We start from the raw sequence: 17,713 nt of genomic DNA, 5'->3' as shown, positions 1-17,713 counted from the left end.
CCTTGAGTATGATGACATAATAAGGATTGGGAGAGTCGTTGGAAACGAAGAGGCTGAGGAAGGGGGAAGGAGGAGGTTTAAGAAGAAGAAAAAGGGGGATAGATTGAAGAAGAAGAAGGGGGATAGATTGAAGAAGAAGAAGGGGGATTGATTGAAGAAGAAGAAGCGTAAGAAGATGGGGGGAGAGATTAAAGCAGAAGGAATAACAAGAAGAGGGAATAAAATAATGATAAATTGGCAGAACTAATTAAATAAAAGAGGAGGAAGAAGGGGATAGGAGATGTAATTAAGAAGTGATGAGAGGGAGATAAGAAGGAAATTGATGAACGGTAAAGGAGGGAAGTGATGATAAGGTTTTGATGAAAGTAATTATGTTCATTAGTCGCTATTTATCCCGTTGTAACTAATGGGCTCCAGTTCTAAAAGGTTTTAATCAATCCTGACCATAAGGACTGGGACCCCATTAGTTGAGATCATTAGGACTCAAACCCATTATGACAAGGACTCATTAAGTGGCGGCCATTAGGATTTAGATTCAATAGAAGGGGTTATTAGTATCCATTAGTATCAGGACCCATTAGAACTGGGACCCATTATGAGTTTTATGCAATCTTAATTGTTAGGTTACGTTATGTTAGGTTAGGGAATGAAATTATTGAACACAATTTTTGTATCAATTATTTATTAATTATCAATGAAATTACACAGTAAAGAATTCAAATAGATTGATAGATAAATAGATAGATAGATAGATAGATAAAAATTTAAACCATATCGAAGATTATTTTAACCTTGTGTGAAAATATAATCTTTAAATCAGGTTCACAATCTATCATATAAGAACGTACTCGACTTTGCATTTGTTTAAACATTTCAAGACAGAAAATTAATTAAGAAATATTAGTTTGCTTACTGACAATTAATGTTTGAATTAACCTTCAAGAACCAATAAATGAACTTAAATTCGAGAGGAGGTTCGACCCAAGGACCGAGAACGTTATTTCGAGATATTTAAGGTTCAGTTCGAGGCCAAAGAAACAATTTTTGAATCTTGAACTAATAATTCATTCGAATCAATATCCATGAACCTCTATTGAGTTATATGTTGTCTGTTTCGAGACCAGTGACGTTCGAACCCATGTGTGAATGTTGACTCCATGACTGTCCGAACCAGAGGCCAAGAACACGCATCGAGATAAAAGAATCTTGATTTGCGACAAATAATGTTTGAATCAGGTTCCAAGAATCTGTATCAAGACGTACGAACCTCGTTTCGAAGACAAACGAGCTCTTTAATGGGACGCGCTCGCTGCTTCAAGGCGAATGGCGGAGAGAGAGAGAGAGAGAGAGAGAGAGAGAGAGAGAGAGAGAGGATCGTTTCTAATGAACCTTGTCTCGAATAGAGATGTCGTCATTAAGCTTCATAAACCACTTGCCCTCCAGTGACTCCTGCCCGTCACACTCCATCAGAGCCGAATCCAGGACCTGCGGTGATGATAATAATAATAACAATAATAATAGCAATAATAATAACAATAATAATAACAATAATAACGTGTGTGTTGTGTTTGTGGGAAAATAACAGAAGGAGGACAAGTAAACAACACCATGTATCTAAATGTCTATCTGTAAACAACAAACATGACAAGTGAACACGGTAAACAAACCAAACAAGAACAGACTGAAAGGAAGATCATTATTATGTTTACTAAGACTTGATCGTCATTTGTTTAATTACTGAGCTGGAGAACTTGATCTTGGGGATACAATATATAGCTGTTTTATGTGTGTGTTTCACTATGTTCACTATTGTATTTGATCTTGTTTCTGGTTAGAGAGAGAGAGAGAGAGAGAGAGAGAGAGCACGTTTGGAACTATAGAACGAGACGCTAACATATTTTCCATACTGATAGCCTTAATACTAAAATTATATATACTCGTATGTAATTCCGTAAGTCTTAGTTGTGTCTTGGGTTAGGTTAGGTTAGTCTTTATCTGAAGGTGAAGACGCTAGCTATGAATATGTAGTAGTGTCTGGCGGGTCATTATCCCAGTTAAATTGTGAGAGAGATAAATACTGCTACGCTTTGTTGTGGTGTGTGCCTCTCTCTCTCTCTCTCTCTCTCTCTCTCTCTCTCTCTCTCTCTGTTTTGGTTAACACGCACACATACTTTGTCTTTCTCATTCTCGCTTTATCTCTTTATCACACACACACACACACACACACACACACACACAGAGTTTCATTTATTACCAGCACAAAGTTGAGTTAAGAGAACCATCATTGTATTAATTTAGCCACTGTCTAGCGAGTCAGTATACAGTACAGGTTAACGAGAGACTTCAGGTGACGCGGTGTGTGGTGCTGGGTGGGAGTGTGTGTGTAGTGTAGAGGATAATGTAGTGTAGTTGATAGTGTAGGGGATGTAGTGTAGAGGATAGTGTAACAAATGAAGTGTTAGTTTAATGTAGCAGGTGTAGTGTAGTGTAGCCAGAGAGAGAGAGCAGTATACCTTGGTCATGGGCGTGTACTGTGGGTGGTGGTGTTCCTTGTAAGGGTTGTTGGATCTCTTGTTGAAGGCGACGATGAAGACCCAACGGCGTAGATCTGAAGAGTTCTGGTCGGAGGTGTGGAGGAGGTTACAGTGGAAGAACAGCATGTCCCCGGCCTTCATCTCCACATATACGTGTTCCAGTACCTTCTGTGCCTGTAGGGGGGAGAGAGATGGATGGATGGATGGATAGATTAAAGGTAACACGAGAGAATAGATGGGTTGAGAGATATAAAGAGTGAGGGTTTGCCTAACTTTTTTTCAAGATATACAGGGTGTTAAATCCAGCTATTTCTGAGCCTGTAGGGGGGGGGAGAGATTTTTTTCGGGGAATAGCCCACCCGGGCACAGGTCATCGACCCACAAAGGAGCCTAGGGGGCGAAAAAATAACAGTAAGAAGAAATAAAAAATAGAAGAGAAAAAGACTATATTAATCTACACCACGAAGATGCCGGAAAACCAGCTTTTTGAAGTGAGACAGATTGTATGAGTATGGAAACACAGAAGAAGGCAGAGCATTCCACAGTTTGGCTGTGTGAGGAAAGAAGGAGGTACTATAACGGGTTAGTCTAGTGTGACCGACATCCACAGAGAAACGGTGGACACCGCGGGCAAGACGAGTGTTACGAGCCCACAGCCTTGCCGGCGGTACACAGGATGTCAAATCCACCGAACATTGCCCGTTAAAGTACCTGTAAAAGAGAGAGAGTGAAGCAACATTGCGGCGAAGAGAAAGGGAAGAAAGATTATAAACTAAAGGAGGAGAGTTAATAAGACGAAATGCCTTTGATTCCAGCCTATCTAACAGTTGGACAGAAGAAGAGCCACCCCAGATATGAGAGGAGTACTCCAAGTTAGGACGAATGAATCCCTTGTATACTTGGAGCAACTGCTCAGGAGTGAAGTAGCTACGGCAACTGTATAGCATTCCCAACTTTCGGGAGGCAGCTTTAGCAGTGTTGTGGATGTGTGGCGTCCATGACATATTAGAGGAAATGGTGAGGCCTAGCATATCTAGATGGATGAATAAGAGAGATAAAGCGAGGGAGGGTTGATGAATAGATGACAGATGAAGAGAGAGAAAAGATGAGATAGAGAGAGAGGGAGAGACACATTGTGAACGCGAGGACAACCCAACAGCTTTGACAATTATTGACAAGTCTCTCTCTCTCTCTCTCTCTCTCTCTCTCTCTCTCTCTCTCTCTCTCTCTCTCTCTCACCTTCTCCACTCTCTCCGGGTCTGCCCCTAGTTGCTCCCCTATCCTCCGGTGATCTATACGGCCGAGGAGGTGAGAGCCCCTCAACACCTGCAGACAGCTGTTCTTCCTGGTACAGTTGTCCACCGGGATGAACACCGACGCCATGTTCGGGTACAAACAGCCATTGTTGTACCAGTACCTGAGGAACAACGTGACGGACAGTTTGGTTTGGTTCGTAATATTGGTCACTGATGCAAGAAGGGGACGGTAAACACTAATCACACACACACACACACACACACACACACACACACACACACACACACACACACACACACACACACACACACACACACGTGTTAGTACAGACCAAACCCACTGACAGACATTCAGACATTCATCCACTGGCACTCCCTAATAGGCACCCGGCTCCCGTTGGCACTGTCTCGTGTGACACTCACCCGTAGTCCTGGTGCCAGACGTGCCGACCACCCGTGTTGGCATCTTTCATCATCAGTTTACTGTGGTAGTGGTAGATCTCGTCCCCTCCCATCAGCTGTGGCGGTGAGGGAGAGGTGAGTGGTGAGGGTGAGGTGACAGTGTGGTGAGGGAGAGGTGACACTGTGGTAAGGGAGAGGTGACAGTGTGGTGAGGGAGAGGTGACAGTGTGGTAAGGGAGAGGTGAGTGGTGAGGGAGAGGTGACAGTGTGGTAAGGGAGAGGTGAGTGGTAAGGGAGAGGTGACAGTGTGGTGAGGGAGAGGTGACAGTGTGGTGAGGGAGGGACGTGTGGTGGGAGGTGGTAGGGAGGTGGTGGTGGGAGGTGACAGTGTGGTGAGGAGGTGACGGTGTGGTGAGGAGGTGAGTGGTAAGGAGGTGAGTGGTAAGGGAGAGGTGACAGTGTGGTGAGGGAGGTGACAGTGTGGTGAGGGAGAGGTGAGAGACTCTTATCTAGTTAAGGTAGAGTCTCTGTGCAATTGCTACGCCATTTTCACCTGTCTATTTATGTGGAAATAACTACGAACCCTTGACAATCCGTCTTTGTGTCGTAGTTTAAGTGAGGATTATTTAACATAGGAACCCTTGACAATCCATCATTGTGTCGTAGTTTAAGTGAGGATTATTTGACGTTGGATGAACCTCTGAGAATCCTTACCTCCTCCATGGTACCGGCAACTCTGTACATCCTCGCCAGCCGTCCGGTTATGTCGTCACCCGGATGGTTCCACAGGGACACTCGGCTTCGTCTGCTCTTGCCGTCGTCTCTGCTGTATGCTTGAGCCTGGATACCATCGTCTCCTTCCACAGCCGCCTTCACTTTATCTATCTCAGCCTGGCTCAGCATATTTCTGGGGATAGATAGATAGATAGATAGATAGATAGAAGTGGTGGGGAATTCCTGAGGGTAGTTTTCGTTTTGTAAAGTTGTTGCACTAATGGGACTTAAGTTATCTTTGTCTTTCTTTCCCGTTTTCTTATTATTTTACTGGTAAGATACGATATTAAAAACTACCTGACGAAAATTTTACCTACCTGACGAAGTGTTACCTGGCCTCCGTACCTACCTGACGAGGATGTTACCTGGCCTCAGTACCTACCTGACGAGGATGTTACCTGGCCTCAGTACCTACCTGACGAGGATGTTACCTGGCCTCAGTAACCTACCTGACGAGATGTTACCTGGCCTCAGTAACCTACCTGACGAGGATTATGCCCTCAGTACCTACCTGACGGGATGTTACTGGCCTCATCCTACCTGACGAAAGTGTTACCTGGCCTCTACCTCCTGACGAGGATGTTACCTGGCCTCGTACCTACCGACGAGGATGTTACCTGGCCTCAGTACCTACCTGACAGGATGTTACCTGGCCTCAGTACCTACCTGACGAGGATGTTACCTGGCCTCAGTACCTACCTGACGAGGATGTTACCTGGCCTCAGTACATACCTGACGAGGATGTTACTGGCCTCAGTACCTACCTGACGAAGATGTTACCTGGCCTCAGTACCTACCTGACGAAGATGTTACCTGGCCTCAGTACCTACCTGACGAGGATGTTCCTGGCTGTACCTACCTGACAAGGATGTTACCTGGCCTCAGTACCTAGCTGACGAGGATGTTACTGGCCTCAGTAACCTACCTGACGAGATGTTACTGGCTCAGTAACCTACCTGACGAGGATGTTACCTGCCCTCAGTACCTACCTGACGAGGATGTTACTGGCCTCAGTACCTACCTGACGAAAGTGTTACCTGGCCTCAGTACCTACCTGACGAGGATGTTACCTGGCCTCAGTACCTACCTGACGAGGATGTTACCTGGCCTCAGTACCTACCTGACGAGGATGTTACCTGGCCTCAGTACCTACCTGACGAGGATGTTACCTGGCCTCAGTACCTACCTGACAAGGATGTTACCTGGCCTCAGTACCTACGACAGGGATTACCTGGCCTCAGTACCTACCTGACGAAGTGTACCTGGCTAGTACTACCTGACGAGGTGTACTGCCTCAGTACCTACCTGACGAGATGTTACCTGGCCTCAGTACCTACCTGACGAGGATGTTACCTGGCCTCAGTACCTACCTGACGAGGATGTTACCTGGCCTCAGTACCTACCTGACGAGGATGTTACCTGGCCTCAGTACCTACCTGACGAAGATGTTACCTGGCCTCAGTACCTACCTGACGAGGATGTAACCATTCTTGTTGTAGGTTTCCTTCATGGCCGGCGTGACGCTCCAGGTGGCGGCGTCGTAGGTGAATTCTGAGCCTACAGGGAGAGCAAAGACGAAGTGGTGTTGGGTAATGATATGAATCTCTCTCTCTCTCTCTCTCTCTCTCTCTCTCTCTCTCTCTCTCTCTCTCTCTCTCCACAGTAATGATCTCAAGCAAGACACACAATTCACTCCTCAATGACATACATATTTATAATGAACACCGAAGACTCGACTTGAATGGTAATGAGGAGAGAGAGAGAGAGAGAGAGAGAGAGAGAGAGAGAGAGAGATACCTCATAATCCCAAACGCATTTCACTACACGAGGGAGAAAAATGCTGGCAAGAAAGTTATTGACGGAATATAATACACACACACACACACACACACACACACACACACACACACACACACACACACACACACACACACACACACACACACACACACACACACACACACACACACACACACACACACACACACACACAGTCCTCATTAATGCTCAGAAGTCGAGTTGTGGTTGGGATGATTTTGTGATTTGGTTTTTGATTGGTCGTTGTCGTAGCGTGGATGAGTTAAAGGAATCGATTGGTTAATGTTTGTTTATTTTGGGGTTTTTTACGTGTGTGTGTGTCTGTCTGTCTGTCTGTCTGTCTGTCTGTCTGTCTGTCTTTTATCTTCCGTCTTTTTTCTTTTTCTTTCGTTTTCTGTTTTTTCCGTCATTTTGTTACTTATTTTATTTGTCTTTATTTTTTCTTGTTTTTGTCATTTTTACAATTCTTTTTTTGTTCTTGTTTTCATTGTCTTATTTATTTTAATTATTTGCTTTTCCTTATTCCCTCATTCGTTTTATTTGTATGTGTCCCTTTACCTCCTGTACCCTTCCTCCTTTTTTACTCTCCCTCTTTTCCCATTTCTTCTTTTTACTCCATTCGCCCTTTCTTTCTCCTCTTCTTCACATTTCCCTCATCATCCCTCCCTTTCTTTCTCTCCTTTCTCTCCCTCTTCCCCTCATCTTCCTCTTCTTCCCTTCACCCTATCTCCCAGCCTTTTCCTTCCTTCCCCTTCTACCTTCCTTCTCCTCTTCCCCTTACCTTTCATCCCACCCTTCCTCTTCCCATCCCATCTCTCCCACCTCCCTTCCCCCCCTTTCTCCCTACCTCTCCCGCCTCCCTCCCCTCTTCCTCCCTTTCTTCCTCTCCCACAGGTTGCGACACATTAGGTTCTCTGAAAACCTTTTATAGGGCGGAGGGAACCATCCTCTCTCTCTCTCTCTCTCTCTCTCTCTCTCTCTCTTACATTCTCGCCTCGTATAAATGAATCAAAAGACTTTATTTAATTACTGTGAATGTTAAGCAAATGTTAAAATTCCAATTTGTTTTTATTTATCCTGAACGAGATTTGAATATTTAAAACTAATAAAAAAAATCGTCGTGTTTTTATTTTGAGATAGAGGGAATAAATTAGTTTTTTTATGTCTTGTGGAATTTTTTTTATGGAGTTTCAGTTTTTTTTCTCCTTATCAGTGGATTGACTTGGTGACTTAATCCTTGTGAGGGAATTAATGAATGTTGGTGGGTTGTGGTTGTTGTTGTGGTTGTTGTTGTGGTTGTTGTTATTATTGTTGTTATTAGTGTTTATTATTAATGTTTTTGTTATCATTGTTATTATTATTATTATTATTATTATTATTATTATTATTAGTAGTAGTAGTAGTAATTGTTTTGTTGTTACTGTGTTTGTCGCTCCTAAATAACCATCAGTTAATAGTCAGGTGTTTGTTGTGATGTAAACAGAGAATATTGTGTTATTTATGCACTACACATAATTCTCCCGTCTTATGTAGGTATGGTGTCTTAACCCTTTGAGTCATGAGGGGTTAAATAATCATCCTTAAAGGGTTAAACCATCATCATCATCATCATCATCATCATCAAAGGGTTAAATCATCATCATTATCATCATCATCATCATCAGAGGGTTAAATCATCATTATCATCATCATCATCATCATCATCATCAAAGGGTTAAATAATCATCATCATCATCATCTCATCATCAAAGGGTTAAATCTTCATCATTATCGTCATCATCATCATCATCATCATCATCTCATCATCAAGGGTTAAATCATCATTATCAAAGGGTTAAGTCATCGCCGTCAAAGGGTTAGTCATCAAAAAGTCTCTCCTTTACGTTAATTATGGTAAGATACCCAAAGGTCAGGTCACTGTTGCACATAAATAACTTAAATTATGATGCCGAGTTTTATCAATCTGTTTTTTTTTGGTGTTTAATACATGTTTTATTTTGACACAATATTTGCTGGTGTCTATTGCTCTTGTGTTCACTAAAGACGCCATACTTATGACTATTTGGGTGTATTTGAGTTGGTTTAGGTCGAGTCAGGTTAGGTTCGGTTCGGTTTGGTTTGGTTTGGTTAGGTTAGGTTAGGTTAGGTTAGGTTACGTTTGTATAGGTTAAGTAAGGTTAGGTTAGGTCAGGTCATGTCAGGTTAGGTTAGCTCAGATCATGTCAGGTTATGTCAGGACAGGTTAGGCTAGCTCAGGTCGTGTCAGGTTAGGTTATGTCAGGTGAGGTTAGGTTAAGTTACGTTCACTTATATAAAGCTTGGTGTCAGTTGTTGCAGTTTTCTTTGCTTATAAAAACTTATGTCCAAGTTTATTCCCGTAAAAAGTTTGTGTTGTGTTAAGGTTTTAAGACATTACAACTGAGCCCCAGTCTCAACTTAGATAGATAGAGTAATGTTCGTACTATATCCGTTTCTCCTTATCGCCAGACTATGTGTTGGTGGCGCTGCTGTAGTTATTATTATTAAAGGTGCTACAGATATTCTCCTCCTCTGTTACACCCTAGCTCTTCCTTGTTCACCGCTACACACAACACCTCACCTTCCTTCCTTCCTGTCTTTGATGCTGCTTTGAGTACGATGACAGCCCGTTGAGTACGATGTATTTTAACCCCTCGAGTACGATGGTTTAACCCCTTGAGTATGATGATTTAAACCCTTTAACTATTCAAGGGGTTAATTCATCGTACTCATAGGGTTCAAAATCATCGTATGAGGGGTTAAAATAATCATATTCGTGGGTTTAAAAGCATTATACGCTATTGATAATTCTAACCCTTTAAGTTTGGGCATGTCTCGTGGTGCTGATTAAGTCTCTGGGTGCAAAAATAACACCTCTATTAATTATTGTTAATGAATGACTCTTGGGGGGATTCAGCACGTTTACACATTAATGTTGTAGGTAATTCTTGAGAGTAATAGATGATGTCATGTTTTGTTGTGCAAGGAATAATGGGGGAGAGAAATAGGTGGTTTTGAAGAGACATGCACACACACACACACACACACACACACACACACACACACACACACACACATATATACACAGACTGAGGTTAGAGTTAAATTATATTATATAGAACTCACCTCAAAGGTACAAATTAAGGTATTAAGTCCAGGTGTGTTGGTGACGCTAAATTATCTCAACCAACTAACGCTATGAAGTATGGCGCAGCTGTCTGTGTGTGTGTGTGTGTGTGTGTGTGTGTGTGTGTGTGTGTGTGTGTGTGTGTGTGTGTCCCTTCACCATACACTATAGTGCACACCAAACTCTTCATTACGACGCACCAAATATAAACAACTGAACAACAACAACAACAACAACACTAACTTCGCTTTTGTCACGTCACCAGTTAATGCTCTCTACTAACCCAAGGTGACCTTCCTCTAATTAGTACACTACCACCAAGGTCACTCCTCTCGACGCGTAGAACTAAACCAAATATCCAGTCATTGTTTCTAACGGAGGCCACAGCATACCTTAATACATTGTTCAATTAATACAAAATCTAATCAGTTTTACATTACCAGTCATGATGATGGTGGTAGTAGTGGTGGTAGTAGTGGTGGTAGTAGTGGTGGTAGTAGTGGTATTGGTGGTGTGGCAAGTGTCCCCTGGTTAAACACTCAAGGTCCTTATGGCGTCACGGTGTACACAGCACTGAACACCACTCCTCACGCTGCTGCCTTCTCTATTCTGTCTTGGTTGGGAATTTTTCTTCTCGCTAGATTCTCTATGTTGTCCCGTCGCTGCTTATGGTAACACTGATATTATTTTCCGCTCTCGTTGTGCTGTATGGTAGATAGATAGATAGATAGATAGATAGATAGATAGATAGATAGATAGATGGATAGATAGATAGAGTAATGTTCGTACTATATCCATTTCTCCTTATCGCTGCTGTAGTTGTTATTATTAAAGGTGCTACAGATATTCTCCTCCTCTGCTACACGCTAACTCTTCCTTGTTCACCGCTACACACAACACCTCACCTCCCTTTTTTTTAGGTTAAGGTCGGGAAAGGATGGAAGGCATGCAGGGGCTCAAGGCACAGCCAGACATGAGGGATGGAGAAGTCACAACATATAGTCGTGGGGGGAAAGGTTGGAAAAGAAGTTTAACGAGTTAAACAGAGGGGGACGACACCCCTTGTTTTACATATTACAGAGTTTGTTGGCTAACTAAGCTAACCTAGGATTTAGGATGAGGTTGTACAATGGTTATTTTAGTAGACAATGTCTAGATTTATTTTACAATTACAAGTTTATTAAAATCTTATATTGTATTACGTTATGGACTCACTAGATTGTGACTTGTTAAATGTGAATTTATATCATCTAAGTTTTAATCTAAGGTGGATCACTGTGGCGGACATAGATGGGTCGCGGGTTGGGTTGTTGTAGTGCGGGCAGACTCCGGGGCCACCAGGCGTGGGGTCTCCCTCCGTTGATGTCTTCCCCGCGTAGGTGGTCTGGGCTGTGAGGGTCGTCCAGGAGCTTGTCCCAAACCTTCTTCCCTAGGCGATGGAACCTGAAGTTGAGGGCCTCTGTTTTATTTCTTAGGTGGATGGTTTCCACTGTCTCCTGGTAGGGTGGCGCTTGGCCACTGGCTGACCTCAAACACTTGTTTTGGAAGCTCTGTAGTTGTTGTAGTCTAGTCTTCCCGAGTGTGACGAGTGGTATAGATGGGTACTCCAACACAGGCCTCACCAGCGCCTTGTACAGGTGAACTTGTATCTTCTCAGGCATCAGTTTAAAACGTTTTAATTTGGCTGCGGCGACTTTGGCTTTATTTAGTCTGTCCTTCACGTGGGGAATGATGCCCGTCCGAGAAATGATGAGGCCGAGCAACCTGCCTTGTTTAGAGTACTCAATCTCTTCGTCGTCGATCATCAATGGGGCCGGCTTGAATTTGGCTATGGGTATGACCTCGAATTTCGTTTTGTTTGTTTTTATTTTCCATTTATTTTCATACTCCGAGATCTCCTCTATTGCCCGAGCAGTGAGTCGCGCCATCCTTGCTGTGGACCTTCCTGGGCAGGTGACGATCTGTGTTACATCGTTGGCATACATGACGTACTCACTGCCGACGATTGGGGGTGGCAGGTCAGCCGTGTAGTGTGTGTAAAGGGTTGGTGAGAGACAAGAGCCCTGAGGCACGCCGCTCGATAGTGAGAATTCTTCTCCAAGATGTTTTTGCATCTTGATTTTGGCTCTGCGGTCCGTAATGAAGTTGCACAGCAGGCGCGTCAGGTTTTCGGGTAGCCCCAGTTGTATGATCATATACTGCAGCTCCGCATGCCAAACTTTGTCAAACGCCTTGCTGACGTCCCTCAGTACTATGTTGCACTGCAGGCGGCCAGTCATGGCATTGGCGATCTGCTCGTTGGCCTGAGCTATGGCGGTGGATGTGCCTCGGTACTGGCGGGGATTATGCACGTCTTCGTCCTCCAGATACATCCGCAATCGCTTGTTGACTATTTTTTCGAAGATTTTGGCAGGTACTGGAGATGTTCGGGGTACTTGGTTCTAACTACAAGAGCGAACATAAACACCTGTAGAGTTCTGTAGGTTCTTATTATCGGAAATATACAAGGTGCTCTTACAAGCGCGGGTAGTCCTTACACACCAATAGGGGTCAACTGACCTCACTCTGACCTCTCAGACGACATGTGGTAAGTGGTATACGAGCAGCTTTCAGATGTCGCCAGGCACATTTATCTAAGCGTGTGGTGACATGAAACAGGGGCATTGCCACACGCTACTGACTTGAGAAATAATGTGTATATATAGAGTACATACATGGTATTCATACAACATACATAATATACATACAGGTACCTCTAGCAGCGATATTGGTCGAAAGTTTTCGACTTTGTTTGGAGGCTTCCCTGCTTCACCTCCCTTCCTTCCTGTCTCTGATGCTGCTTTGAGTACGATGACAGCCCGTTGAGTACGATGTATTTTAACCCCTCGAGTACGCTAATTTAACCCCTTGAATATGATGATTTAAACCCTTTGACTATTCAAGGGGTTAATTCATCGTCCTCATAGGGTTCAAAATCATTGTACTCAGGGATTAAAATCATCGTATTTAAGGGTTAAAATCATTGTACTATAATGATAATTTTAACCCCTTGAGTTTGATGATTTAACCTCTTGAGTATCACGAGTTGATGACTGAACCGGTTGTCGTTGAACTCAGGGGGTCATTTCATCGTACTCAGGTGTTAATCACCATACAGGTGTACAGGAGATACTCTACATCAGAGGACCTATAAGGGATCTGTGTATTATTTTTACCTTATTTACCTAATGGTCACACACTGGAGGTGGCTATGCCGAGGGGAGGAGGCCAGTCACCTGTGTAGGATTACTCTGTTGTTCTTGATAATTTCGTCAAGGGCTGTTTTGAAGCTCAGTACCGTTCTTGATTCCACAGCTTGGGCTGTTAGACCGTTCCACAGGTCTACCAGCCTCTGTGTGAAGAAGTATTTCGTTATGTTAGCTCTACATGATCACTTGGCCAGCTTGTAGTTATGTCCTCTCGTGTTGGTGGTGCGTGACATCACAAACAAATGGCCTGGGTTCACGTTTACATTGTAATGGCCCCTGTCTCATCAACAGAACGTATTATATAAATGGGTTCTTACATCTGATTTATATTCAGATTCATCCCCTGTAACTTTCCACTACCTATGAGTAAGACATGAGTTGAACACGTGAACGGTAGCTTTCCCAAGAGGGAGAAGCCCATATGTCAGCATCTATGTAAGCGCGCACTCGTGCAATGCCTTCGTCAGTCACTCACACCAACTTTTATCGAGCGGACGTTGATCCACGTTTATATTACATAAACGCCGTCCTCTTTCTCATTCACTCATAAATAGTGGAACTTACGGTTGATATACTCTCAGGAATTATAAACAATACTTTTATAATAAAACAAGAAACTTCAATTGGGTTTCGTTACCAAAAACCCAATTATATTATGTGTGTTACCAACCCGGTTAACTGGGGAATTAACCAACGTAACAACATCACTTTCAGGATTTTGAAAGTTTTAATGAAATCTGCCCTATTGTGTCTTGGGTGTGTGTCTACTTGGGTAATCTAGATGACATAGTTCAGGAATCATCTTAGTCGCTCTGTGTTGCACCATATCTAGGGATGTTAAGTGTTTCTGAAGGTGGGGCGCCCATACACTGATCCAGGCTGGGATGAACTTAAGATTAGTGTAGTTATGTTGTTTACCTTCTATAAGTTGTCGAGGCCTCTGTATAAGGTGTGGACTGTAGTACTTGGCCCTTCTTGTCTCTGCTGCTGATGATAACACTGCTGCTCCTCTCTACTGCCCCTCACTGGTGTTCCATCTCACTGCTGCTGCTCCTCTCTCCTACTCCTTTCTGCTCCACCTTACTGCTGTTCCACCTCTCTGCTGCTCCACCTCACTGCTCCACCTCACTTCTGCTGCTCCTCTCTGCTGCTGCCCCTCTCTTATACTCCTCTCTGCCGCCCCTCACTGCTGCACCTCTTTGCTGCTCCACCTCACTGCTGCTCCACCTCACTGCTGCTCTTTGTTGGCTTTGTGATGACCAACTCTGACTCCCTCGCGGACAGAGTCATTCACAATAATGGAGGGATTATACCAGCCATCACTCCTTGCTGTCCCCTAGTAACCTAACCTAACCTAACCTAACTTAACCTAACTTAAAACACAGCTGGGAGATAGTGCAGCTGTGTGTGTATGTGTGTGTGTGTGTGTGTGTGTTGTGTACGTTTAAATTTATAACCCCCCCCCCACACACACAGCTCCAGATGGTGTGTCTCGCAAGGAAGAGGAGATAATCAGCTGTTAACAAAGGGGAGACAGAGAGAGAGACAGCTGTTTAGTTCCCCCATATTAAGACGCTCCGCAGATCACCAGAATTAACTACAAAAAAATCCTGAATTCTTAACGTTAAAAAATAGAGGGAGATGTATGTATGTATGTATGTATGTATGCATGTATGTATGTATGTATGTATGTATGTATGTATGTATGTATGAAATCACACTGTACCTTTAGACTCGCCAGCCACTATACAGTATACCACAGTGGTTGCCGGGTTAATGGTCTGACCCTTGTGCTTGCTGGTGACTATAACGAGGACACACACACACACACACACACACACACACACACACACACACACACACTAATGGTCCCAGATATAATACATAAACCGGGTAGTATAATAATGTATATGTATATTGTGTACATATTTTTATAGTACAGTATATATAGTATGTAATAGTGCATATGTGTATTAAGGCAAGATTAATATATACATATAGTCATACTTCTACACCAGTATTTAGTCAGTAATACCTGTTCTGTCTCGGTACTGTTTAGATAAGTATAGTCAATATATTCACAAAGCCACGTAAGATTAGGAGAAGCTTCATAAATAATGAAGAGATGTCGAGTTTGGCCTTGAGCCGATAGTGTGTGTGTGTGTGACCTTACCCCAGCTCCTGTACGATAACTTCACTGGTGTCTGGGAGCTGGCACCAACACACCTCCACCACACGACCAGACGTATGATGTTTGTTTGTTAGTCGCTTTTATGTGAGTTTTATGTTTTTTTTTATATATATATCCTAAGTCGATGTGTAGTTGTGTGAGATGATTGAAGGGAGTGGTGGATGTAAGGACTAGGAGGAAATACGCACATATACACACACACAAGACCTCAATATACTGAAGTCCTGTTTATTTTACATGTTGACAGAAGACGCCAGGAGGCAGTCAACAACACAACCCGAGAATAATGACCAAAAGATAAAGTAAATAGTTGGTAACAGTAAATAATAACAAAAATAATGGAGTGTAAATAGTCCATAGAGGAAGAAATGTGAAGTGTGTGTGTGTGTGTGTGTGTGTGTGTGTGTGTAATAATAATAATAATAATAATAATAATAATAATAATAATAATAATAATTAACGGTTTATTGAAAAAGTTCGGCAGTTCGAAGGCTGAAAATATACATTGGACATTAATGACTTTTTATATAAAAAGATGGAGGGAATGGAAGGAAGAAAGCTTCCTTTAGAGAAAGGTGCTGGAACATAGCAGTGAACACAGATTAATGCTACAGTGGAGGCCGCACAGACTGCGTACGCTGAGGTGTTGAACAGCAGACACGTAGTGCAGTAACTCCCCTCATAGATGGTGCTATGAGGACCTGAGGGTGTAGTAATTCCCCTCACAGATGGTAAGCATGAGGGACCTGACGTGGTGTAGTAATTCCCTCACAGATGGTGTTATGAGGGGCCTCACGTGGTGTAGTAATTCCCTCACAGATGGTGTTATGAGGGACCTGACGTGGTGTAGTAACTCCCTCACAGATGGTGTTATGAGGGGCCTCACGTGTGTGCGTGAGAACGTGTGTGTATGGCGACCTGTGGTGTAATGGTCAGCATGCTCGCCTCGCAAGCGAGTGGACCCAGATTTGATCCCCGGACAGGGTGAAAGTATGGGCAATTTTCTTTACGCCATTTGCCTCTGTCTACCCAGCAGTAATTGGGGACCTGGATGTTAATCGATTTGCGGATCGACTATTCCTTGACACTGGGTCATGCAGCTCGTTAACTCAGGGTGTGGTTGTTGTGTTGGCGACAGCTTCTACACCTTAAACAAATTCACGCCTAGGTGGCCCTTGGGCCGGCCATCCTCGTTACACGAGGGGCAACCATTATTATTATTATTATTATTATTATTATTATTATTATTATTATTATTATTATTATTATTATTATTGTATTTCTTATTACAGTTATTATTATTATTTCTGTTATTATTGTTAGTATTGTTGGTTAATAGGGAGGCATTCTCTGCTAAGAGGTGGGGGTTGGCCTTCGATATTATTGGAACAGATTCTTCAATTTTCTGGCCGCTCGAACTCGTCTTGATCAACTCCAGTCCTGTGAAAAAATGTAATTTGGGTTTTCAATATGAGGAGATTGTAGTAGTGGTGGTAGTTGTGGTGATGGTGGTAGTATTGGTAGTGGTGGTGAAGTAGTGTGCTGAGCTGGTGCCTTAACTTACATAGTCAGGTAGGGACTATCGTATTATCTCTCTCTCTCTCTCTCTCTCTCTCTCTCTCTCTCTCTCTATTCTGTCTGATCTCTCCTTTCTCTTTTCCTTATTTTTCTCCTATTATTCACCAGGGCGTGTTAGTCAGGATGTGAGACAGAGATTTATCTGAGCAAAAGTCCCTAGAGAGAAAGAAGAAAGAAAGAAAGAAAAGAAGAAAGAAAGAAGAGAGAGAGATTTTCTAGCTTCCTTCTGTAGTATTCTCCTCCCCTTCCTTCCTTCCTTCGCACCCTTTTTCCTTCACCTCTCTCTCTCTCGTTCCACTCACCTTCCTTCTCCTCTCCTTCTCTCCTCTTCTCCCTTTCTCTCATCCTTCCTTTCCCTCACCCTCTTTCTCACTTTCCCTCCCCATGACTCCTTCCTCTTCCCTTCTCCTTTCTCCCATCTCCTTCCGATTTCCCATTCTCCTTCCCCCTCTCCTCCTCTCTCTTTCCCTCCCCTTATGTTCCTGCGAGGTCTGATATCAAGTAGAGAGAGAGAAAATGAGAGAGTGAAGGTCGTGTCGCTCTGTCTTTAGTTATGTAATGGCGAGTTTCTCTCTCTCTCTCTCTCTTCTCTCTCTCTCTCTCCTACTCTCTCTCTCCTCTCTCTCTCTCTCTCACTCATACCTCTACATAAGGAGAATTTTATCTTGTTTTTATTATTATTATTATTATTATTATTATTATTATTATTATTATTATTATTATTATTATTATTACGTTAAATATTCCGTCCACTAACAGGTTACAAG

General features: G+C 43.1%; 2 protein-coding genes across 3 annotated transcripts in view; one reads left to right on the top strand and one right to left on the bottom strand.

Annotated features, from left to right (window-relative positions):
* Positions 1 to 17,713, top strand: part of LOC121856497 (histamine H1 receptor-like) — a 262,478-nt gene that overhangs the window by 52,127 nt on the left and 192,638 nt on the right. The gene's annotated exons all lie outside the window — the stretch shown is intronic.
* On the bottom strand, positions 666 to 14,268 carry LOC121856499 (ectoine dioxygenase-like). 2 transcript variants are annotated; one of them, XM_042352092.1, is made up of 8 exons: positions 14,096 to 14,266; positions 10,370 to 10,633; positions 6,436 to 6,523; positions 4,907 to 5,099; positions 4,214 to 4,308; positions 3,774 to 3,951; positions 2,514 to 2,708; positions 666 to 1,485 (listed from the first exon to the last, which is right to left on the bottom strand). In XM_042352092.1, the coding sequence occupies exons 2-8, from the start codon at positions 10,374 to 10,376 to the stop codon at positions 1,381 to 1,383; spliced, it is 861 nt and encodes a 286-aa protein (XP_042208026.1). In that variant the 5' UTR covers positions 10,377 to 10,633; positions 14,096 to 14,266; the 3' UTR covers positions 666 to 1,380. The 2 variants fall into 2 exon arrangements, with proteins under 2 accessions (XP_042208026.1, XP_042208027.1); XM_042352093.1 differs by lacking the exon at positions 6,436 to 6,523 and having other exon boundaries at positions 14,096 to 14,268.

Source organism: Homarus americanus, unplaced genomic scaffold (assembly GCF_018991925.1).
Source record: "Homarus americanus isolate GMGI-L3 unplaced genomic scaffold, GMGI_Hamer_2.0 scaffold51458, whole genome shotgun sequence".
Taxonomy (NCBI): domain Eukaryota; kingdom Metazoa; phylum Arthropoda; class Malacostraca; order Decapoda; family Nephropidae; genus Homarus; species Homarus americanus.
The sequence above is the reverse complement of the archived record's forward strand: the minus strand, read 5'-3'. Positions and strand labels throughout refer to the sequence as shown.

Coding starts and splice junctions, on each gene's coding strand:
- LOC121856499 (XM_042352092.1), bottom strand. Junction 5,100..6,435: donor AATGGTTACATCCTCGTCAG/GTAGGTACTGAG, acceptor ATCTATCCCCAG/AAATATGCTGAGCCAGGCTG. Junction 2,709..3,773: donor ACCCGGAGAGAGTGGAGAAG/GTGAGAGAGAGA, acceptor TCCCCCCTACAG/GCACAGAAGGTACTGGAACA.